Genomic DNA, 24263 nt, shown 5'->3' on the forward strand with positions numbered 1-24263 from the left:
GGGGATTGAACCTGGGTTGGCTGTGTCCAAGGTAAGCACCCTACCAGCAGTATTACCGGTCTGGCCCCAGAGCCTTTTTTGTTCTTATAGGAGAAAGCATATCATAAGTTTTGTCAGAGTTACCTTTCTTATTCCCTGTGGCTGTGGGTTACCTATTTCACACTATTTAGGTTTGGGGCCACACCCAGAACTGAAGGAGATTTCTCTCTGCAGTGTGCAATGCTAGGGATGAACCCCACCTCCTGCATGCTCAGCCCATTTAGCTGTCTCTCTGGTCCCACGCCTGTCCATTTATTCATCCACTTATTCATTCAGCCCTGAGCATCTATTTTCTACCCTCTTGTGCTCTGTGCTAGAAATGTACGCCCTCATAGTATTTCCGAAATGTGTTTCCAACTGGAGAGATAGTACAATAGGTAGGGTGCTTGTCTTACAGCAGACTAGGGTTGGATCCTTGGCACCACATACCCGAGTCCCACCAGGAATGATGTACAGTGCCAGGAGTAAGTCCTGAGCCCAGTCGGCCCCCAAACAAAACAAAAATGAATTCCCTATGTATCATAATCTCCTAGGATATTTGCTTAAATGCAGGCAATTTTCTTCTCAAGTTCTCCAGACGGCTGGCTATGTGGCTCATAGGTGCATGAGCCAGGCTCATCCTGCTTAAACATGCATGAGACATTACGCTGTATCCTCCGAACAGCTAAAAACAAACAAACAAATCCCCAATTTTTCCTTTTTTTTTTTTTAAGTTTATGCAGATAATTAGAGAAACTGCGGTCTTCCCTTGGGAAGGGAACCCCCTGTACACAAAGACACGTGGTCGAAAAACACTGCTGCGCTCATTGGTTACACTCCCTGAGGCTGCTCGGCGCTTTGGGGTTCTAAAGGTGAGGAAAACCTAGAACTGGTGGCCCCACGGGGTTCACCGCGACCCCAGCCCAAGTCAGTCAACCTGTTTGGTTAATTGCGCCCCGGCTTGCGGTGGAGAAGCGCGCAGGCTCAGTAGGCCACGGGACTCGACACATGCGCAATGTGCATCTCCGAAGCCGAATGGAGATCGGCCGAGGTACGTTTCCCTTGCTCGAATCCAGCGACCGGCCTGCCAGGACTCAACATGGCGGGGGCCCGGAGCGGAGCCGTCCGCCTATAGGCGCGCTCCGGGGCGGGGCGGGGCGCTGGGAAAGGGCGGGAGTCCGGAGGGCGGGGCCTGAGTCCTTCCCCCCCCCCCCCCCAATGGTGGGCCCCCGCCCCCGGCCGGCAGGAGCCGTGGTTGTAGCCTCTCGGCAGCGCCGGACCTCGCTGGGAGTCGCGGGAGCCGTGCGTGGTGAGGTGGGGCCTCACGGGCAGGCGGGAGGTAACGGGTTAACGGTCCGCCCGCTGCACGTCCGCCGGCCGCTGACGCCCGCGGGAATTCCGTTCGGGCAGCGGCCTCCGGGGGCAGGCCCCGGGGCCCGCGAGCCGGTGCCGCCGTCGCACCGCCCCGCGCTCCTTCCCGCCCTCCGTGTCCCGGAGTTTGCAGACCTCCCGGCTTTGGCACGTGATCGGCCCTGAGAAAGCCCAGCCGGGCTCTGGAACTCTCCGTCTCCCCGGCCCAACTCGGAGAGATGGTTTCCTTGGAAGCGGCTCCCAGCCGCTTTCCGCAGGCGCGATTGGGCGCCCGGTGCTCCACAGTCTTTGCACGGCGTCGTCACCTTTCCTGGTCCCTCTTTCCCAGCACTTGTCGGAATGCAATGCCTGACTTTCCGCTATCCTGGGATGCAGAAGGTCTAGCTCGTGAAGATGGTAGCTGATATTCCCTGAGTAGTCGCAGCGTGCCCGCTGTTTATAAATGCATTCACCCAGAGTCCCACTTAACCATTGCAGTGATGAGATGCAGCTAGCACAGCCCGTAGGACGCTTGCCTTGCACACGGCCACTCCTGATTCTATCCCTGTCATCCCGTGTAAATCCCAAGCACCACCTGAACGCAGAGCCAGGAGTCACCCCTGAGCAACCTCAAGTGAGGCCCCCTAAACAAAAAGATGAAATTGTGGATTCTTTATCATTATGTCTTATAAATAAGACGTGAGGGTTCTCATCAGTTTGCCTCGACTCTAATAACTAACTTCCACAGCTAATAAGTGGAAAGCAAACTTTAAGCCAACAGTCTCTAGAGCATATGAGAATGTCACCGGGCTGGGAAATATTTGTTCACTTGGTCTGTATCTTTGCTTCAGGAATTATGAAAGACTGGGCTGTCATCCACATTTGATGAAAGTGTTTTGGAGAATTGAGATTCCCAGCTTCATCCATGAGTTCAGGACATAGCAGAGGCTGGACGTGGCTGATTTGTCCTCATTTCCTTCACTCAGCTCAGCCTGGACTTGCTCCTTTCCCGCGTGAGAGCCGAAGACCTCACCACGGACCACCATTAGCATGCAGGGCTGTGACCTGGTGTGTCCGTGCCTGAAGGAGGCAGTTTAAGGTCAAGAGGTAGAGAGTGTTTTTGAGCCTCTGTTCCCTTGTCTATAAAATTAGGTCAACAGTTTTATCTCAGTGTTTTCAAACCAAGATTGCAAACTACCTGATTTGTTTCTTTTAGAAAGTTACAGATGTGTGGGGCTGGAGGAATAGCACAGCGGGTAGGGCGTTTGCCTTGCACGCGGCCGACCTGGGTTCGAATCCCAGCATCCATATGGTCCCCTGAGCATCGCCAGGGGTAATTCCTGAGTGCAGAGCCAGGAGTAACCCCTGTGCATCGCCAGGTGTGACCCAAAAAGCAAAAAAAAAAAGAAAGTTGCAGATGTGTTAGTGGTTTGCCAGTTCTCTTGTGGTATGAGGTCAGGTTTGTTCAGTCAGAGAGTCAGTGGGTACCTGCTTGACACCAGACACTTTCAGAAGCTTAGAACATAGCAGTCAGTAATAAAACAGTGTTCCTGCATTGGGAGTTTTCATTTTGATATTTCACCAGATAGAACCAGATAAGCATGGTAAATAGAAATACCGGTGTGTGGTGGCAGGACGGTGTTTCTTGTTGGGTGATTAGGAAGCGATTGAGATGGTGACCGCTGATCATCCCAGAAGGTGGCAAAGAGCAGAGCACACAGATCATGATCATGATCACACAGATCATGATCTTTCAGGGGACAGGCCCTGTCCTGAGCACGGGGATTAGTGAGCTCCAGGCACTTACCCCAAAGAGAACTGTGTCTGGAGGGGATGACAGAGAGCGAAGGAGAGAGAAATAGGAAATGGAATGAAAGCAAAAAAACAGGGGTATGTCTCCAAGTGATAGAGAATATATAAGCCTAGTATGTGTGAGTCCCTGGGGTCAGCCCCCGGCACCTCATTCCCCCACTTCCACTATGACCCCCACAACAGCAGTAACAAACAAAACAGCTGAGGATTGGAATCAATAATGTGAACATTGTGAGCTAATAAGGATTTTGGTATTTTACTCTTATTGGCCCTCTGAGGTTTCTCAGAGGCATAGTCTGTTATTGTTTTATTTGATGTTTGTTTTCGGGCTGGGCCCCGGCTGGTGCTCAGGACTTAGTCCTGGCTCTGTGCTCAGGGATCACTCCTATTGAAGCTCGGGGAGCCACATGTGATAAGCATCGAACCCTGGTGGGCCCCACGCAAGGCAAGTGCCTTATCCACTGTGCTATCGCTCCCAACTTCTCGCTGTTTTAAAAGGATCATTTTGACTATGGTAATAGGATCTCATCTTGGAAACCAGGCTGGAGACATTGCAACCAACCTGGAAGCTTTTGCAGTAATCCTTTCATTTTCTGTTGCTATGCAAGAAGTTCCCTAAGACTTGGTAGGTTGAAACAGCAATCGTTCATGATCTCATACTGTTGCAGGTCAGAAAGGCGGTAGCAGCGTTGCGCCCAGCATCTCTTGTGGGCATTACAGCTTGGAATCTTTTTGGAGGTTGCAGTCCAGCTGGGGCCCCATTACTGATCTGAGGCGTTGAAACAGCTCTAAAGGAGCTTATCCACGGTGGCGCGTTCTGAGGCTGTTGACAGTCCACCTCTTTCTTGTATAGGGCTCAGATCAGGGCATCCGCTTCCTTGAGAAATGAGAGCATGTGAGGAGCGACAGTACCTTTCATGATCTTGTCCTGGAAGTCATTTCTGGTTGATTCCACATGATCTCATCCCCCACACCACTGGGAAGTAGCAGGACTCTTAAAGGCAAAAGTATCGAGGAATTTGTAGGCAGACCTTTAAGTCGCCACACGGGCCAAGGGAGAGGGACTTGGCTCAGGAAGGTGGTATCAGCAAGTGGCAGAACTGGCTTGAGCCGACAGGGTTGCCGATGAATTGGTTATATGGAGAAAGGATGAGTCTGACTGACACTGGGGCTTACACCGTCAGACAAGAGAACTTCCCTTGTGGGGAAGACTGGAGAAAGCAGGGTTCACCTTTTTTTTTTTTTGCCATACATGTTTGTTCTCAAGGCTTACTCCTGCGTTCAGGGCTCACTCCTAGGAGGCTCAGGAACCACATAGGGTGTAGGGGATTGAACACGTGTCAACCACATGCAAAGCAAGTGCCCTAGTGCCCTGCTCGCTCAGGCCTCAGTAGTTCACCTTTAGACAAGTTAGCTTGTGGACCTCCTAGCATCTACATGCTTAAGTTAAAGAGGTGTTTGCCTTTAGTGTAGGGGCGTGGAGGATGGAGAGATCGAGGGGTGAAAGCACTTGCCTTACATGCTACTGATGAAAGCATGGTCGCTCGTGCTACATATGGTCCCTGATGTAGTATAGGAAGCAGCCCCCAAGCACCTCAACGTGTGGCCCCCTCTTTTGCTGTTTTGGCCATACTGGACAGTGCTCAGGGGCTTTTACCTGGCTCTGTGTTTAGGGGTCACTCCTCGTGGTGTTCAGAGGACCAGTTGGTACCAGGGATCAAACCCAGACCTCATATGTTCAAGAAAAGTGCTCCAAAAATAAAAAAAGAAGGGGCTGGAGCGATAGCACAGCGGGTAGGGTGTTTGCCTTGCATGCAACTGACCCGGGTTCGATTCCCAGCATCCCATATGGTCCCCCGAGCACTGCCAGGAGTAATTCCTGAGTGCAGAGCCAGGAGTAACCCCTGTGCATCGCTGGGTGTGACTCAAAAAGAAAAAAATAAATAGAAAGAAGAAGAGAATAGTGCTCTACCCCTGAGCCACATCCCTTTATTCTTGGCTTTTGAGACACATGCCATGATGGTGCTGGGGTCCCTTGGGATGTGGGCGTCAAACCTGGGACTTCTGCATACACAGCATGACCCCCAGGCCGCAGAGCTATTCCCAGTACTTTCAAGACTGTGGAGCAAAGAAACTTCTTTTCCTCATTCAGTCTGTGTTGCATGCATGAGTCTGAGTCCACTGAGCTCCACCCTGTGCTTTGTCCCCAGCCCGAGAGGCAGCCGCAGGGGCACACGATGACCAGAGACCCTCCTGGAGTGAGCAGCGTCTGGCTCTGTGGGGGCCTTTGCGCTCGCTAACGGGCACCTCCATGGAGCCGGGCAGCGCCGAGCACGGCACCATGAGGTCCCCGCCCCTGCAGCTGGTCCTGGAGGAGCAAGTGCTGGCCCTCCAGCAGCAAATGGCCGAGAACCAGGCTGTGTCCTGGAGGAAGCTGAAGAGCTCCCAGGAGGCGCAGCAAAGGCAGGCAAGCCTAGTGAGGAAGCTGCAGGCCAAGGTGAGGCGACCTCTCGGAGCTGAGGTGGGGTGAGGGCTGCGGAGGCAGAACCACCTGGGGGAAATGTCCCCCCCCACACACACCCTCTCCTTTGATGCTCACAAAGATTCTGTCATAGATGGATTATGTCCCTTTCTTTATTCTTGTTATTAAGAAAAATTTTTCTCAGGGGCCGGAGCGATAGTGCATCAGATAAGGTGCTCGCCTTGCTCGTGGCCGACCTGGGTTCAGTCCCCGGCATCCCATATGGACCCCTGGGCACCGCCAGGAAAGGTCCTGAGTGTAGAGACAGGAGTAAGTCCTGAGCATCGCCAGATGTGGCCCATAAACAAAACAAACAAAAAGAACCTCGACTTTTCTCTTTTGGGGGGCTTCCCAAGCAGCCTCAGGGTGTCTGGGGTATGTGGGTCCGAGGGTTCCAGGGCTCACGCCAGTGCCAGTGGTACAGTGCTGTCTCAGGGGCCACCAGGGCTGCCCCTGGCAGTGCTCCACAGTGCTGGGGAGCAAACTCAGAGCCTTGCGTACGCCAGGCGTGTGCTCTTGCCCTTCGAGCTGTCTCCCCACGATTGTGTCCCTTTTACTAGTGCTCTTTGGTGTGAGGGTCTTTCCTAGCAGAGCTCTGGGGCTGTTCCTGCCCTGTCCACTCCTGGCAGTGTGTGGATGAAAATGGGCTGCAGAGGATTGAACCCAGCCTTCCTGCTTGCGTGTGCCCAGCCCAGTGAGCTCTTTCTCTGGCCTGGTTTTGACTCTTTTAAAGATGACATTGAAGAGATTTAAATGAGTTGTCTAGGGCAGGGGAAGTGGTGCGGCGGTCTGGAGTCATGCAGTGCCCTGCCCTGCATTTGGTTCCTGGCACTACATGCCCGCCTGAGCACAGCCGGGAGTGACTCCTGTGTGCCTCCAGCTATGACCTCCCCCCTCCAGAGAAACCCCATTGGTTAGGTTAGCTCTCTTAGGCGGAAGCTCGGACCTGAGCCCAGTTTTCTGGTTCCAGAACCCATGATCCTACCTCTTCAGTACCAGAGGCATAGCACATTAAATGGCCAAAGAAAGGGGCCTGAGAGATAGTATGGAGGTTAAGCTGCTTGCCTAGCATGCGGGCTTCTCTGGGATGCCCTGGTTCAAATCCCAGCACGGCATCTAGTTCCCTCAGCAATGCAGATGTGCCCCTAAACACTCCCTCAGCAATGCAGATGTGCCCCTAAACACCCCCCCCCATGCAGCCCCCAAACCGGTCGAATAAGAAAGCCCAGAAGGAATCTGTAAGTGGTTATGGTGGGACCTTGCTATAACCACTCCGTTCCCCTGTCACAGTAGGGTTGCCTGAACGCCCTGCAGGCTTCTGGGTTGGGCTCTTTGCGCCGTCCTTCCTGTTGCCCACAGCCTGCTCTCCTGCTCTGTTTACGTCAGGTGTTACAGTACCGGAACTGGTGCCAAGAGCTGGAGAAGCGGCTGGAAGCCACTGGGGTGAGTGAGGATGAGTTCTGGGCTCCCTTGAGCCCTCGGAGCTGGTGCTTGTTAGACTTCATCAGCTGACTGAGAGTGGGCCATGTTTGTTGTTTGTTGGTAGAAATATTTTGGCCAGGCAGGGCGGGGAGGGGATGGGGGGGTGGGGGATGCTATCTGTGTGATACTCAGCGCTTACTCCTGGCTATATCAGGGATCACTGCTGATGGTGCTGGGGGACCATATGGGGTGCCAGGGAACAAATTGAAGTTAGTCACATGCAAGCCAACTGCATGACCTCACCCACCCTCCACCCGCCTGCCCCTATATGACCTCTCTGATACTGGTAGAAATGTCTTTTTCTTGAGCCAGAGAGACAATAAAATGGGTAGAGCATTTGCCTTGGATGCAGTGCACCAGTTTCAATCCCCGACGCTGCATACGATCCAGAAATGATCCCTGAGCACAGAGTCAGGAGTAGGCCCTGAGCACTGCCAGGCGTGGCCCCCCAAAAAAAAGAAAGAAAAAAAAGAAGCCTTTTCCTTTCCTTTTTTTTTTCTTTTTGGGTCACACCTGGTGATGCACAGGGATTACTCCTGACTCATGCACTCAGGAATTATTCCTGGCGGTGCTCGGGGGACCATATGGGATGCTGGGAATTGAATCCAGGTCGGCTGTGTGCAAGGCAAACGCCCTACCCACTATGTTATCACTCCGGCCCCAAGAAGCCTTTTTCTTTAGCCCTGGGAACTCTCATACAGATTCCTTCCCTGGATCTGTTCGTGGCCTTTCAGATTCTAACCCTTTGCTCTCTGAGGGGAAAATTTAGTCTAAGGAGCCCTAATTTCTTTTATAAAGGTGGGAGACAGGGAAAAAGACAATACATTTTTCTTCCAGAAGGTGTCAGTATGTATCTGTGAGAGAGATGCAACCCCCAAAAGCTTGTTTACTGGCATCTGAGGGATAATTCAGGGGTAAAGGCACTTGCCTTGCGTACGGCTGACCCCAGTTTGATCTCTGGCACAACATGGTCCCCTGAGCTACATAGGCTATGACGCCAAAGCCAAACAAAAGGCCTGTTTGTGACAGAGGGCTTTATTATGCCGTTGCCATAGTCCCAGCTCCCTCTTGGCAGGCACCTTCACGCATTCCCCTCAGATAGATTCTAGCAAAGGAAGGAAAGAAGTGGACCTTCCTGAGGGCTGTTCTGTGTAGGCCAGACGCCCGGGCACTGTCACAGACACACCTCCATCTGCAGCGCCGCTTACCCAGGGGATGCTGTCACCTTCGTTTTGAAGCCAAAGACTTTGCGGCGCAGACAAGTTCAATAACTGGTCAGGGTCCAAACATTAGCACAAGAAGTCAAGGGTGTTTAGTGGAAGATTTATTTTTCGCTTCTTCTTTTTTTTTTTTTTCTTTTTGGGTCACATCTGGCAATGCACAGGTGTTATTCCTGGCTTTGCACTCAGGAATCACTCCTGAGTGAATCACTGGCGGTGCTTGGGGAACTGTATGGGTGCTGGGAATCAAACCCGAGTCAGCCATGTGCAAGGCAAACACCCTACCCACTGTGTTATCGCTCCAGTCCCTATTTTTCGCTTTTTAAGGTGAAAGTGCTTTTCACTTCTAAATGGCCTTTTTCAGGAGAGAATCCTGGTTCGCTTTTGGAGAGAGGAACGCCGTGGATTTGCTCTCGGGGTGCAGTGGTTAGGGGGCAGGGAAGGCATATATGCTAACACAAAAAAAGGGAACTTGTGCACCCGGGGCTCCGGGGGGCAGGCTGCGTGCTGTGCTCTCCGGAGGTAAAGCAGGCCTGTCTCTGTTGAAGGGACCGCTCCCCCCGAGGTGGGAAAGCGCGGACGAACCCAACCTGGAACAGCTGCTCAAGCGATTGGAGGAGGAGCAGCTGAGGTGACAGAGCCCAGATCCTCTGACCCGGAGGACTGGCCCAGGGGGGCTGGGTGAGGGGTGGACGGGAAACCTATCTTCAGGGCTCATGTGGGTCAGAACCTCGAACCATCACCGCCCACCTTCCAGCCATGGGAAATTCCAGGGGTGGTCGTCGGACTTCCAGAGGAGGGGTTGGACCGTCCCTCCCTCCTGTGCCGTCCAGGTGTGAGAGCCTCGCTGAGGTGAACACCCAGCTCCGGCTGCACGTCGAGAAAGCCGACGTGGTGAATAAAGCCCTTCGGGAAGATGTGGAGAAATTATCGGTGGACTGGAGCCGAGCCCGGGACGAGCTAATGAGGAAGGAGAGCCAGTGGCAGATGGAGCAAGAGGTGGGAAGATGAGGGCCCTGGAGCTCCAAAGGGGGAGCAGGGCTCTCAGGCACTGGCCTGGGCAGTGGCGGGAAAGACTCCTTTCGAGACCAGTGTATCAGCTGAGCTGGCTCGGTTCAAATCTCCAGCCCTCCCTTTTATAAGGGTTGGGGCGGGGTTGGGACCACAACCCGGGGTGCTCAGGGCTTACTCCTGGCAGAGCTCGGGGGACCATAAGGGGTGCCGGGGATTGAGCCCAGGTTGGCCTCATGTGAGGCAAGCGCTCTGTCACTCTGACCTGCCCCTCCAGTGCTCCTTACTCACACGGGCAGTTTTGCCCCGCTGGAGCCTTTGACTTAGTCTTGCCCTTACCTGCCTCAGCCAGGTTTTGTTGACACTCAGAAAAGCAACTTCACTGACAAGTGCATAGGGGACTCTGAGCACTTGCTCCCTTGTCTGGGAGCATCTGCAGATGTAGATGTGAAGGTAGCTCTGCTGGGCAGGACCGCGTGCCTCGCTTGCAGGGGTCCTGGGTTCCGTTCCACGCCTAGTTCCCCGAGTAATGCCAGGAGCGACCCCTGAGCTGGTACTGCAGCCCTGAGCCTTGCCTGGAGTGACCGCAAAACAAACAAGAATAATAAGAATAACGGTAATTAAGAACTAGAGCGATAGCACAGTGGGTAGGGCATTTGCCTTGCACATCGCCGACCTGAGTTCGATTCCTCCGTCCCTCTCGGAGAGCCCAGCAAGCTACTGAGAGTATCCCGCCCGCAGGGCAGAGCCTGGCAAGCTCCCCATGGCGTATTCAATATGCCAAAAACAGTAACAAGTCTCAGAATGGAGACATTACTGGTGCCCGCTCAAGCAAGTAGATGAACAATGGGATGATAGTGCTACAGTGCAGTGCTATGGTAACTAAGTAACTATGGAAATTGGATGGAGGAAGAAGAGCCAGATATGGACCCTAGGGGAATTTTCAGATCCCAGCCAAGTAAGCTAATGTTTTCTGTGCTTGAATTCCGTGTTAGAACACCCCGGCTCTGCCCCTCTCTTTCCCCTTCTCGTGCGAGGTGATTTTCCCACGTGGTGCTATTTAATTGTCATTGTAAGTCCTGGGTAATAATGGCAATGGCTGTGATTTGTTGAGCCGCTGTTTGTCCCTTGCTCATCTGGCTCTGAGGAAGGCCGTATTCCATTGCAGGCTCTTTGACTTTTGCCTTAAACTCTTCTGCCACTGCCTTAAACTCTTCAATATAACCTAGCTCTAGACACCCAGTCACAAGCGCTAGACAGAAATTTAAGTCTCCTATGTTGGTGAAAGACAGTCCTCTGCCCTTTGGTGTGACCTGGGTTTCTGAATATACATGAGTGGGCAGTGTTTTTCAACCACACCCAGCAGTGCTCAGGGGCTTACTCCTGGCTCTGCTCAGGAATCACTCCTGTGGGACCGTGGTGCCCAGGAATGGCATGCCAGATGCCAGGCAAGCACCTTACCCCTGTTCTCTCTCTGACCCTGAACACACAGTTCTTCAAGGGCTACCTGAAAGGGGAGCACAGTCGCCTTCTCAGTCTGTGGAGGGAGGTGGTGACCTTCCGACGCCACTTCCTGGAGATGAAGTCTGCCACTGACAGGTGAGTGTGGGTTTGCCAGGGGAGACTGTCCTGGCCGGGTCTGCCTTGGGACAGGCCTTGGAGGGTGGCAGGCGGCTGTGGGGGAGAGGCAGGCCCAGCTCGGGCAGGGCAGTGGAAGATCGGGGTCTCCAGCTCCCATCCCCGGGCCCTCCCTCTGGGGGGTCCTCTCTTCCCTTGCCTGTTCTCAGAGATCTGACGGAGCTGAAGGCGGAGCACGTGAAGCTCTCCGGGTCCCTGTTGACCTGCTGTCTGCGTCTCGCTGTCGGGGTGCAGCCTCGGGACCCAAACAGCTCTGGGAGGCAGGATGGGAAGGAGCCCGCACAGGTGCTGCGGCTGCTGGCCAGGACCCAGGAGCTGGAGAAGGAAGCTCAGGAGCGGAGCCAGGAGCTGCTCCAGCTCAGGAGCCAGGGGGAGCTGGAGAAGGCCGAGCTGCAGGACCGGTGAGCGGCCGGCCGGGAGGGAGAGGGAGGGAGGAGAGCCTGCCTGCGCGGGAGGGAGGGGAAGAGAAGCCCCAGCCTGGCCTGCCAGTTCCTGCCCTCTGTAGCTGAGTTTCCTGTCGCCACCATCCCTGCAGCAGCCAAACTCTGCCCTGCCTCCACCCCCCTCCCCGTGCCTTGTTCTTTGGGACAGTCCTCTTTGGACCTGCTCGTGACTGACTACGCTGCCCTCACTGTCCTCACACTGAGTATTTAGTTGCTTTTTTTTTTCTTTTTAGAAATACGGGCCATTGCCCCCTGCACTGGGGAGCCTGGGACCCTCCTAGGGGTGCTTGGCCCAGCAGTGTGGACCCAAGGGTTTGGTGCTGGGGGCCACCAGGGCTACAGCCAGTGGTGAAGGGGCAGGCACTGTGGGGCTGGAGCTTGAGCCTGGGCTAGGCACATGCTTTACCACCTGTCCTGTCCCCAGGCCAGCCCCCAGCCCCACCCCCTGCATCCACCTTATTTTTATGGGGTCATACTAGGGGGTACTTAGGAGACATGCAGTGCCAGGGATGGAACTCAGGGACCCCCGAAGTAGTTACCTTTTTTTACAGTTAAACTTTTTTATTTTTTTTTAAATTATAATAAAATAATTTTGTTTTTAATGATTTTGTTTTAATTATAATAAAATAATTTTGTTTTTAAAAAAGCAGGGACGCGAACGCCCGTTCATCCCCAGGGCTCTGTTCCAGCACCACCTGGTGGTGGTGTATGTACATTGCCTTTTTTTGTTTTGGGTTTGGAGACCCTGTAACAAAGGCCCATTTCATTTTTTTTTAATAAATTTATTTATTTTTAATTAATGAATCACCATGAGGGTACAGTTATGGATTTATACACATCTGTGCTTATGCTTCCCCCATACAAAGTTAGGCCCATTTCATTTTTGATGGGGGTGGAGATTCTTGGGTAACACCCAGCTTTGTTCAGGGATTATTTCCAGCTCCGTACTTAACTCTTGGGCTATCTCTTTGGTCCAGAAAGGCCATATCTTTTTGTGGGTTTGGGGGTTTTGTTTTTTTTGGGAGCCACTAAATCTGGCCATGTTCAGGACTTACTGCTGGCTCTGTGCTCGTAGATCACTCCTGGCAGTGCGCAGAGGACCATACAGGATGCTGGGGATCAAGCCCAGGATAGCCACATGCAAGACAAGTGCCCTGCCTACTGTACTATCACTTTGGTAGAGAGCTTGGCTTGCATTGACAGTCTGAATTTAATCCCCAACACCAAAGAAAAACAGTACCTTCTTTTAAAAACAATATAAATATACAAAAAAAAAAAAACAGTACAAACAATACAAAGAAGATCCTATCTTTTGTATTTGGGGTCCACACTTGGCGGTTCTGGTGGTCGCTCACAGAGGTGCGTGGGTGACCCGTGGTCTTTAGAATTGAACTCAGGGCTGGCGAATATAAAGCCGATATTCCAGACTTTTGTGCCGGGTCCGTAACCCCAGCAATGACCTTATCATAGAAAGTTTTGTAACTCTAGTGCTTTGTATTTCACCAGCTATAAGTAAGTACTTGAAAAATGTTTGCTAAATGATACTGTAGTTGAATGACCACATTGTGTCTTAGAGTTGTTTTCCAATATAATTATTCAAAAGGGGGCTGGGGAGATAGCTTCTTGTGTACAGCAGACTTTGCATTCAGGAGCCCCGGGTTCAGTCCCTGGCACCTCATAGTGTACTGAGCACTGTCAGGAGCAGGTCTCTGAGTACTGCCAGGTATAATCCCCAAACCAAAATACAATAATAAGACAGGGGGGAAGGTTTTTTTTGGTTTTTTTGGGGTTGGTTTTTTTTTTTTTTTTTTTTGCATTTTTGGGTCACACCCAGTGATGCTCAGGGATTCATCCTGACTCTGCCCTCAGACCATATGGGATGCAGGGATCGAGTCAGGATCGTCCGCGTGCAAGGCAAACACCCTACCCGCTATACTATTGCTCTGGCCCCAGGGGGGAAAGTTTTTAATTGCCACATTACATGCACTCAAAAAATGCTTATCTAGGGTCAGAAAGATAATACAGTGGGCAAGGTGCTTGCCTTGCACACAGCTGACCCAGGAGTGATCCCTGAGCACAGCTGGGTATGGCCCAAAAGCCGCCCGTGTGGGCATTGAGCTCCAGGATATGGGGTTAGGGATAATAATGTGTGGTTAATTTCACGGAACTTTGAGGTTAAGATCGAGGAGGATGAACATAATATCCCCAAATTGTCCCTCCTATTTCCCGGTCAGAGTCGATCCTTGGGCTGGCGGGGCCTTGGGACTATCCCAGGTGGCAATTCTGATACTCTTGTTGGCTTCAGGGTGCTTGACTTCAAGATCAAGCGGGGCCTGGAAGGGCGCAGGCCAGGGCTGCCCTTCAGCTTTCGGGCCCCCCAAACACGCGTTCCAGCCTTGAGATGTGGTAAATGCCTGCATGTGTCTGAGTGGCTTTTGGCTCCCCCTCACCCACCCCCCCAATTCGAGGCTATATTGCATCATGTGTTTTTCAGGGAGCACAGAGGGGCTGGGGGCTGCCCTAGGGACTGCGGTGGGGGGCTGCGGCAGGCATGTGTGTTGGGGCTGGTGATGCTTAGCTAGTGCCGGCCCCCCGGAGGGCAGCCCAGGTGACCTGCCGTGCTCTTCTCCGCAGGGTGACTGAGCTCTCTGCTCTGCTGGCCCAGTCCCAGAAGCAAAACGAAGATCATGAAAAGATGGTAAAGGCTCTGAAAGAGACCATGGAGATCCTGGTACATGACCCTTTGTTCTGGAAAGGACTTTGGGGTGGACTTTGGGGCTTGTCCTGAAAAGACAGATCCAGGGCCGGAGCGATAGGACAGCGGGTCGAGTGTTTGCCTTGCACACAGCCCACCTGGGTTTGATTTCTAGAACCCCATATGGTCCCCTGAATACTGCCAGCAGTATTTCCTGGGTGCAGAGCCAGGAGTAACTCCTGAGCATCACCGGGTGTGACCCCAAGCCCCCAATATAAAATAAAGACAAATCAAACAGAACCCCCCCTTAAATGTTTCTCGGCATCCCGCAAAGCAGTGTCAGGTAAATAGTCCAAAGGGCTGAGCACATGCAGGGAATCTCGGTTCAGTCCTCAGCCCGCATGGTTCCCCAAGCACGGAGGACAGGGACTTCAAGCCCAGAGCTGGGAGTAGCCCCCAAGCATTGCCAGGTGTGACCTCCAAACCAAAAAGCAAACAAACAAAAGTTCCCTGAAAATCAGTGGACTTTTAATTGAGTTAATAAATACTCTCCACCTCTCCGGTATCCCTGGGAGAGCGTTATGGCGTGTGTACACAGCGTCCCAACCAGAGCATCTGGGACAGACACTCAGCACTGACCCGGCATGTAGGGGCTGTGTGCAGGGAGACCCCAAAGAGCGTGGCCATGAACAGGACCCTAGGCGGACTTTGGGGGCCACCCCCCTGGGCCTGAAGGACTGATCCAGGCCAGGAGGGTTGACTTGTTTGGTGTTTACCAACTGGACAGTGACTGGAAGTTACTGGCTGGTCAAGTTTGGCTCAGAGCTAGAGCTGGCCAGTGGCGGGGGTGGACAGCCCGTCTTGTGAAGGCATGAGGCTTATGCCTCTGACACACTCTCCCCGGGGGCTCAGGGGGACTGCCATTTTCCCTTTCATCTCGAAAATGTGCGGGTCTCTGATTTAAGGCAGAACCAGCACCCCACCCCCCGTGCACGCCCCGAGCCTCCTCCTTCAGCTGGGGTTGTGCTGAACTGTTAATGCCTCTTTGGCTCCTGTCGGTCAGGAATCTGCAAGTTCAGGTGTCTGTGCACCCAGACAGTGCGAGCACGTGAAACGGGTTTGCTTGTCAGAATTCTGGGTTTCCTGCACTGTCACACTGAGCTTCCCGTACCTCGGGGCACTCTTGATAGCAGTGTGAAGGGAAGCGTGAGGTGTCGGTGGCACGGGCCTGACAAAGCTCCTCTCCCGGGAGGAGCCGTCTCCTCGAGCGTCAGGAACCGGGGGGCACGTGGGCATGGAGGCGGGGAGGCTCATTTGTTGACCTTTCTGGAGAGAAGCAAGAAATTCAGATTCTTCTGCCAAAGAATCTGTTGATGAGCGTCAACTCCCATCTTGTAGAGGCCAGACGAGCCATTTTAGCCGCACATCCGTGTCTTTAGCTCGTCGCTGGCACCGTCTCCCTAGGCAGGAGAGGAGCGCGTGCACACTTTGGTCCAGCTCTCTTCCTGCCTTAGCCTCCGGCCCCGGCCCGGCCCGGCCCAGCACCACGGAGCTGACACTGGGTTGAGTCACTTACGTGCATTTGTTTTTCCTCATTTGTTTCTTTTTTAAATATCTATTTTTCATTGAATTACAGTGAGATACACAATTATAAAGTTGTTCACGATTGAGTTTCAGTCATACATATGTCTGAACATAGAATTCAGACATACACCTGTCCCTTCACCAGTGTACGTTTCCTACCACCAGTGTTCCCAGTTTCCTTCCCGCACCTTCCCTTTCTATGGCAGGCACTTCTCTCTCTCTCTCTCTCTCCCTCTCTCTCTCTCCCTCTCCCCTCCCCCCCCTCTCTCTCGTGTGTTTATGTGTGTGAGTGGGTGTGGGTGTGAGTGTGGGTGTGGCTATGGGTGAGTGAGTGTGGGTGTGTGGGTGTGAGTGTGGGTATGGGTCTGAGTGTGTGTGAGTGTGGGGGTGTGTGTGAATGTGTGGGGGTGGGTGTGAGTGTGAGTGTGGGTGTGGGTGTGAGTGTGGGTATGAGTGTAGGTGTGGGTGTGTGTGTAGGTGTGGGTGTGTGTGGGGGGGTGGGTGTGAGTGTGGGTGTGGGGGTGGGTATGAGTGGGTGTGGATGTGTGTGTGTGTGTGGGTGTGCCCGCTCCTTTTGGGCATTACAGTTTGCAACCCAGATACTGAAAGATTATCATGTATATCTCTTTACCTGGGCTGGAGCAATAGCACAGCGAGTAGGGCGTTTGCCTTGCACACGGCCGACCCGGGTTCGATTCCTCCATCCCTCTCGGAGAGCCCGGCAAGCTACTGAGAGGATCCCGCCCCACGGCAGAGCCTGGCAGTTTACCCGTGGCATATTCGATATGCCAAAAACAGTAACAAGTCTTACAATGGAAACGTTACTGGTGCCCGCTCGAGCAAATCGATGAACAACGGGATGACAGTGCATCTCTTTACCTACTTACCTACTTTGCAACACTCAGTTCTTGCCCAGAGTGTTCATTGCCAACTGTTACTGTCATCCTGGTCCCTTCTCTATCCTAACTGTCCTTTGCTCCCCCGACACACTCATGGCAAGCTTCCAGCCATTGACCAGTCCTCCTGGCCCCTGTTTTCCCTGGCCTTGGGTATCAGTCTCATACCATTTTTTTTTAATATCCCACAAACGAATTTATTTAAGTTTTAAAACACACTTTCCGGGGAAATAGTTGCTATTGTTCCTATTTTGAAAAAGAAGGAAACTTGGGGCCGAAGCAATAGCACGGCGGGTAGGGCATTTGCCTTGCATGTGGCCGAACCATGTTCGATTCCCAGCATCCCATATGGTCCCTGAGCACCACCAGGTGCAATTCCTGAGTGTATGAGCCAGGAATGACCCCTGTGCATCGCCGGGTGTGACCCAAAAACCAAAAAAAAGGAAGCTCAAAGATGCGGTTGTTTGCATTCACCAAGCCAGTGAGTGCTTGTGCGAGAGATCTGGTGCAGCCGTCCCCCTCGGGGTTCAGACTCACTCTTCTGAATGCCCCATTGCCACCTGCCGGTGGTTCTGGTGTTGGCTTTCACCCGGGAGAAAGTGGCATGAATGGAAGCCAGGGAGTGAGGCTCTGGCGTGTGGCTGGAATTGTCTGTTCCCTTCTGAGAGCTGGGCTCATGGTTCCGTTTTGTTCCCCGTTCAGGAGACAAATCATGCAGAGGTCATGGAACATGAGGCATCTCTGAGTAGGCATGCCCAAGAGGAGAAGCTGTCTTTACAGCAGGTGATCCGGGAGATGACCCAGGTACTGGGAAGCCGCCTGCTCGGTGACCAGCTCGGGCCTCCACATCCTCTCAGTCCTGCCTGCATGTCCGCTCTGACGTGGTTGGGCCTTGGAGGCTTGTGGGCATGAGTTCCCGAGTGCGGCCGAAGGTGGGACCCCTGACGGGTAGCTAAGGACGCACATGCGGGCCCCAGCTGCCAAGACCATTGCCAGCCGCATTTCAAGGGCCAGTGGCTGGACCCTGGTCTCTGTTAGCACTGTCACCTCTTCCTGTTCTCACTGATTCCGACCTCAGGGAGCGGCCTCGCCAGGGGCAAGCAAAGGTGGAGCATGCGGGAAGCAGCTGTTTTGTTTCCAGGTCCTGGGAGAGGGCCCTGAGGAGAGGCACTGGTTGGTCCCAGCCCGCGGCCCGCTCTCAGGTGGTGACCCCGCTGCCTTGGCTTACAGGCCGTGGTGGAAGAAAGCGACGGCCTGGCCCAGGAGCAGTCCCTGGTGACGGACTCACTTGGCCTCTCCTCCCACTTGGATTCTGGGGCCCCAGGCGAGGCCCTGACACTGGTGCGTTCCGTGATGACACGGAGGCGCCAGGCCGTGCAGGTGAGATTTTTTTGGCTTCCTCCCCGGCCACAGGGGCCCCAGCTGCCCTCTTCGCCTGGCCTGTCCCATCACCCGGGAATGCGTCACACAAAAGGGCTTCGTCCAGGTCCCCAAAGTGTCCGCTGGAATGTCTCCGTGCCTGCCCACATGTGGTTCCCAGGCCTGTGCTTCCCGGGACCGGCTCAGTCATTTCTTTTATAAGATTGTGATTGATGGTTGCCTGGTACCGAACCAAGGTGGATGACAGGGGCCCTGGGCGGGGATGAGGCAAGGGTGCCCAATCCTGAGGGTCCCCGCCCTACTTTCTACTCGGTGTGAAGGTGCTGAACCCCGATCTAGAGAGCACAGGAGCCCGGCTGTCTCCAGCCGTCGCCCCGACCACTAGCAGCTCTTCCCAGCCCTCCGTGCAGGCTTCTGCCCTCGCTCACCCTCGCTTCGTGCCCCTCCCTCCGTAGGACCTTCGGAGGCAGCTCTCGGACTGCCAGGCGGCCATGAGCTCCTTGCAGCAGCAGCACGAGCACTGGGAGGAAGAAGGCCAGACCCTGCGGGAGCGGCTCCAGCAACTCACCGGGGAGCGGGACAGTCTGGCCGGGCAGACTGCGGGCCTCCAGGGAGAGGTGGACGCCCTCAGCAAGTGAGCCGGGGCTCACCGGCCCTTCCTTTCCTCTCGCCTCTGTTCTGCTGGCCCTGCTCTCCCCCAGGCCCAGGGCTGCCTGGCACGTAGGGGTCACATTCACTCAGTTGCGGGGAGATCCAAAAGTTCCCTGTATCTCTCTCTCTCTTTCTTCCTCTCCCCTCCCTCCCTCTCTCGCTGCCCTCTCTATCTCCCTCCCTCCTTCCCTCCCTCTCCCTCTCTATCACTCCCCTTCCCTCTCTTTCTCTCTCAATTCCTCCCTTTCTCCCTCTCTCCTTCTCTCTCCCTTTCTCCCTCTCTCCTTCTCTCTCCCTTTCTCCCTCCTCCCTCTCTCCCCCTCTTTCTCTTCCCTCTTCCCTCCCTCTCTTCCCTCTCTTTCTCTTTCCTTCCTTCCCTCTCTCTCCCTCTCTCCCCTCTCCCCCTCCCTCTTTCTCTCCCTCTCTCCCTCTCTCCCTCTGTCCACCCCCCCTTGGACCTTGCAGTGTTGCCTGCAGGAAGGGGTCCAGGGTCCCGAGTCTCGGCTCAGTCCGGCTTTCCTTGCAGGGAGCGAGGCCTCCTGCAGAAGAGCCGGGCAGAGCTGCAGCAGCAGCTGGAGGTGCTGGAGCAGGAGGCCTGGCGGCTTCGAAGGACCAACACAGAGCTGCAGCTGTTGGGGGACTCGGCCCAGGGCGAGCGGGAGGAGCGGCAGGAGGCCCTGCACCTGGCCGTCCGCGAGCGGGAGCGCCTGTGAGTGACCCCGCTGTCCTCCTCCCGCAGCCTTTTCTCTTAGAAAGTGGAGGCCTGGAGGCCTGCCAGGGAGACGGAGAGGTCATGCAGACTCTGCAAAGCCCCCGGAGGGGATGAGGCGCTGCAGGATGCAGAAGGGCCCCAGTCGCAAGGAGCCTGCAGTCGTAGGTGGAAGGCGGACAAGTAAACGTCTGAGCTGGGGGAGGCCAAGTGGCTTCTGAGTTAGGCAGCGCATCACGCGGGGTCCTCTGGAAGATCCAGCAACAGTCACTAGGCGCTTTGTGGCGGGGAGGGTCGCCTTTGAGCTGGACCTTCACGCCTCTTGGGAGAGTGGGAGACACACTGAAGGACCAGATTATGCCAGGGAGGCAGGATGGACCAGGCCTGCCCAGAGGTGGCTGGACTGGCTGCGGGGTAGCACTTTGTCTGGGAAATAATAGTAAATGAGCTGGTTGAGAAAATGGGCAGCTAGAGGCTTGGAGAGTTGAGGCGGTTGGGCTTGGTTCCTGGCACTACCCGACATCCCCACGTGGTATGGGCAGCCCTGCCGTGGTGCTCCCTGGTGCACTGCAGCCAAGTGGGCACCTGACGAGCACCGAAGCAAAGTGCCAGTCCCGTGGCTAAGCCAGAAACCCCAGACAGCAAGACAGCAGCCAGAAGGAAGAGGTGGTGGGAGCCCGTAGAAACAGAAATCCAAAGTGAAGGGGCCCACTGAGCTATGAGTCACCTCTGTGGGGTCTTAGGAAACACTAGCACCTTCGAGGTGGACCCTTGCTTGGTTTCACTCAGATTCCTAAGCTATTTGGCTACCACCCCAGTTTAATTGATTAGAAAATAAATGAGCTCAACCCCTGGAGATCGAGCTTCTTCAGCTGAATCAATAGAAGGCAACCCCCAAGTGCACCCAGGGCCCTAGTTGCCCCTGAATCACTCCAGTACCCCCCGGGGGCCCGTGTTACCCCTTTCACGATGAGTCTGTGTGTGAGCCGATTGTTCTGTGTGTAGCATGAAGGGGGCAACGTGTGCCGTGGGTTGCTGGGAAGGTAAGAGGTGTGTTTGCAAAGTGCCCGCATCGGCAGGTCCTCCGCACCCGGAAGACCGTGTCTTCGTCATCTTGGCTAGATGCCCCTTCCTGTGCTCCCCTCACACCTGGTGGGCCTGAGGAAGGACCGCTGTGGGGGCAGGTACCAAGGACAGCAGCCAGTCCCCAAACAATGATCTGTGTAGGTTTAATTTTTCTGAATCAACCATGCAGTGGTTGAAATTGATAAAATTCAGAAGTCGGAGCTATTTTAAAAGGAGTCGCCATTTCCCATTCCCTTCTCTGCTTCCTCTGTCCTATTTCCCCCCTTCTCTAGGCAACTAAATTAGTTCCTTGTTTATATTTCCAATGCTGTTTTGTGCAAATAGAAGCATAGGTTCTGTGTGTGTTTTTTGTGTGTGTGTGTGTGTTGCAAGGGATCAAACCTGCAAGCCCCGCATTGCACTGAGCCACACCCCCAGCTCCTGTAAGCATATATTTTATTGCCCCCACTTTCCTGCCCAAAAGGTAGCTCATGATATTTGCTGCTCTGCGTCTTGCTTTTTTTTTCTTTTGCTTTCCCCGACTTTATCTGTCTTGAAGACCTTTCCGTAGCAGTCTGCAGGGCCCTTCCTCGTTATGTTATAGAGCAAAGGAAATCCCCATCCTTGTTCCCCTGAGCTGCGACTGCTCCCCCGGACGTCCTCTAGTCCCCTAACCTTCCCGCCGTAGTCAGGAGACCCTGGTGAGCCTGGAAGCCAAACAGTCAGAATCCCTCAGTGAGCTGCTCGCGCTGCGGGAGTCTCTGGAGTCCAGTCGCCTGGAAGGGGAGTTGCTGAGGCAGGAGCAAGCAGAAGTGACTGCAGCACTGGCCAGGGTATGTGGGTCTCCCTCACTTGCCAGGCGGGGCGGTGGGGAAGAGGGGTTAGAACGCTGTGTTTCTAGGAGAGGCCACGACCACTCCCATCCCCCCTTCTATTTCTCGCCTCACTTCCTAGTTTCTGCGTCTGGAGTCTCTCCTCCAACATGCCCTCCCTCGGGGAGAGATGGTTACCCTCTGCTCGGGTCACTTCCTGTCTTATACCATGCAGCGGCTCCCCGGCTCCTTCATGTCACATTGAAGCCCTCTACCAACTCCCTCAGCCTGTTTCTTGCCTCCTCCTGGCTCCAAATCCCCGTCCTCACTCGTCCTGTCCTTCCCCTTCCACCGCGCAGCCCCCGGCTCTCTCGCAGTGCTTTGTCGTTGCAGACACGCTCCCTTCTGCTCAGGTCGCCGCTTTGCTCCCTCGCCTTCCGCTGCGAACTCTTCCTCATCGCTCAGTGCCTGGCTGCCTGGTCCACCCCTGTCCCCAGCACTTCCTATCTCCCAAACGGAATTCTCCCCAAACGGAGTTCCCAGGGTCCTTGGCAGCTTCCGTTGTCTGTGGTGTCCTTTCATCTGTGCGCGTTGACACCCCCCACCCCTGCCTGCATAGTCTGAGCCTCCCCCTTCCTCCTGCGTGAGTGAGCTAGTGAGTGAAGGGAGGCCTGCTTGGCCTGGAAGGAGAGCTGAGCGCTGACTCATCTCTCTCCCGAGGAGGCCGCAGGTGCTGGGGGGTGAGAGTCGGTCACATTCCCAGGCAGGGACGGTGACCCTGGGAAACCCTTTCGCTCTCCCGGTGGCAGGCGGAACAGTCCGTGGTGGAGTTGTCCAGTTCCGAGAACAGCCTGAAGGCTGAGGTCGCTGACCTTCGGGCCGCGGCCGTCAAGCTCAGTGCCTTGAACGAGGCCTTGGCCTTAGATAAAGTGGAGCTGAACCGGCAGCTTCTCCAGGTGAGCGCACAGTTCTCTGATTCAGGGAGGGCCCTGGGCCCTGGCTGCGAGCAGAGCCTGTGGCAGGCGAAGCTGGGTGCCCAGGACAGGGAGGACCCTACCTGGGTCGGCCCACGATAGGTTAGTCCCCAGATGGAGCCCTGAATCCCACAAAAGGGCTATGTTGGCGTTAGGCGGCCACGCGACCTTTCCTGATATACAAAAAAACTCCCAGGAATGGCTCCTCCGCCCCTGAGTGGCCACGATCCCAGAGCCACACAAACCAATCTCGGAACGCAGCGGCTGCTGGCAGAAATACCTCTGGACTTAATTACTAAAATACCAGAATGCCAAAACCGCGCGGCTGCTTTCATGGCCATGCAACATCATATCATATGTTCTTCATTATCAGCAATAGAAAACAAATGATCTAATGATGCCTTTTCTGCAGATCTGATTATTGGGGGAAAGATTCCAAATAATAATAGTGGGTTTTCTGTCGAAAATTGAATGTAATCAAAGTAAAGAGAGAGTAAAGTGAAAATCATCTGCCACACAGGCAGTGGGGGAGTGGGAGGGGGTGAATACTGGGGTTCTTGGTGGTGGAACATTGCACTGGTGAAGGGATGGGTGTTGGATCATTGTATGACTGAGACTTAATCCTGAAAGCTTTGTAACTGTTCTCACGATGATTCAATGAAATATTTTTAAAAATTAATTAAATTTTAACAAAAAGGGGGTTATGGTGGTTCAGCAAGAGACAGGCTCTGAGGACGAGACTCACCCATTACAAACAGCCCCTTCCCACATATGCTCTAGAACCTCTTCATATATTTCGGGGAAAAGCACCAGGGCTGGGACAGAAGACTAGGTTTGGGGTTTCTTTTGGGCAGGAGCAGGGCGTGGAGGGGAGAGGTCATAGCCACCACTACTTGGCAGTATGGTCCCCAAGTTGATCTGGGTTGCTCCTGGTGGTGCTTGGGAGGGCCATTTGTTTGAGGGATCAAACCCCCTACCACCACCAGCCTCCTCCCTGCACAGCCTTCCCACAGGCCCTTTGAGTCATCTTCTGGGCCCAGGATATGATGTTTATAATCCCGTCACATGAGCTAATAGCAGTTTCCAGAGAAGGATCTGGTCAGGCGCCTAAGTATTTTTATTATTATTTTAAAATTGGGGGCACCGTGATTTGCGGTCCTGTTCATGGTAGAGTTCCCTGCGCCCGACATTCCAACAGCACGACCTCCGCCAGAGTGTCCCTGCCAGAGCCGAGGTCTTGACGAATCTCGGTTGGTTCTAACCCAGTATCGGTGCTTTTCTCTCTTGGGTTTTGGGCAGCTGTGGCTTCACTTCTGTGCCCTGGAAATATTTCATGCGTCCTTATTCTCAGTTATTTGAGGGTAAGATTTGGCCCTTTTTGAATCTCGCCCCCCCCCCCAGGGCCACCTCTCGAGAGCCTAGAATCTAGGCATAGCCCAGGTGAGTGGGGAGCGCTCCTCCCCCAGGCGCCCGGGTTCCCGTCCGCACTCTCCGTGTCTCAGCGGCCACCGTTGGTGCCGGGGGGTCTTTGTCTTTGTGGCCAGTAGCTGGAGCAGGAGAACCAGCACGTGCACTGCAGCGTGGAGGCAGCAGAGCAAGCGAGGAGTGCTCTGCAGGAGGGCCTGGCCCAGGCAGAGAGGAGCAGGGACGCGCTGTGGGAGCGGAACTCCCACCTGGAGGCGCAGCTGCTGCAAGCGGAGGTGGTCAGGGCCGAGCTGCAGGCGGAGCTCCAGGGCCTCCGAGACGAGAAGGAAGAAGCCCAAAAGCAACTGAGCGAGGTGAGGAGGCCCTGCCATGCCCTCGCTGGAGGGGCGAATCTGTGCTTCCTGCACAGAACAGAACTGGGGGGGGGGGGCAGGCTGCTTCCAAACAGCAAGTTAGACACTACGGAAATCACATGAAATGATTTTAGGAATGACTGGTGTTAATGGTTTGGGTTTCATCATATATACATATATATATATATACATATATATATATATACATATATACATGTAGCACT

The 24263-nt window shown here is 54.2% G+C and overlaps 1 protein-coding gene across 9 annotated transcripts in view; it reads left to right on the forward strand.

Moving 5' to 3' along the window:
* Positions 1-1222: 1222 nt before the first annotated feature.
* The window catches only part of CEP250 (centrosomal protein 250), a 46189-nt gene continuing 23148 nt past the window's right edge, over positions 1223-24263 (forward strand). For 2 of the 9 annotated variants that reach the window (XM_055139218.1, XM_055139226.1), the window contains exons 1-16: positions 1240-1332; positions 2220-2475; positions 5391-5677; positions 7088-7144; positions 8952-9034; positions 9237-9402; positions 10907-11013; positions 11202-11453; positions 14130-14226; positions 17373-17474; positions 17901-18050; positions 18506-18684; positions 19228-19410; positions 21164-21308; positions 22097-22243; positions 23809-24039. In XM_055139218.1, coding sequence (XP_054995193.1) covers positions 5492-5677; positions 7088-7144; positions 8952-9034; positions 9237-9402; positions 10907-11013; positions 11202-11453; positions 14130-14226; positions 17373-17474; positions 17901-18050; positions 18506-18684; positions 19228-19410; positions 21164-21308; positions 22097-22243; positions 23809-24039 — 2085 coding nt within the window. In that variant the 5' untranslated portion in view covers positions 1240-1332; positions 2220-2475; positions 5391-5491. Of the gene's footprint in view, positions 1333-2219; positions 2476-5390; positions 5678-7087; positions 7145-8951; positions 9035-9236; positions 9403-10906; positions 11014-11201; positions 11454-14129; positions 14227-17372; positions 17475-17900; positions 18051-18505; positions 18685-19227; positions 19411-21163; positions 21309-22096; positions 22244-23808; positions 24040-24263 lie in introns of all 9 variants that reach the window. The other 7 variants (XM_055139224.1, XM_055139220.1, XM_055139219.1 and 4 more) reach the window with 7 other exon arrangements.

Source organism: Sorex araneus, chromosome 5, assembly GCF_027595985.1.
Source record: "Sorex araneus isolate mSorAra2 chromosome 5, mSorAra2.pri, whole genome shotgun sequence".
NCBI lineage: Eukaryota > Metazoa > Chordata > Mammalia > Eulipotyphla > Soricidae > Sorex > Sorex araneus.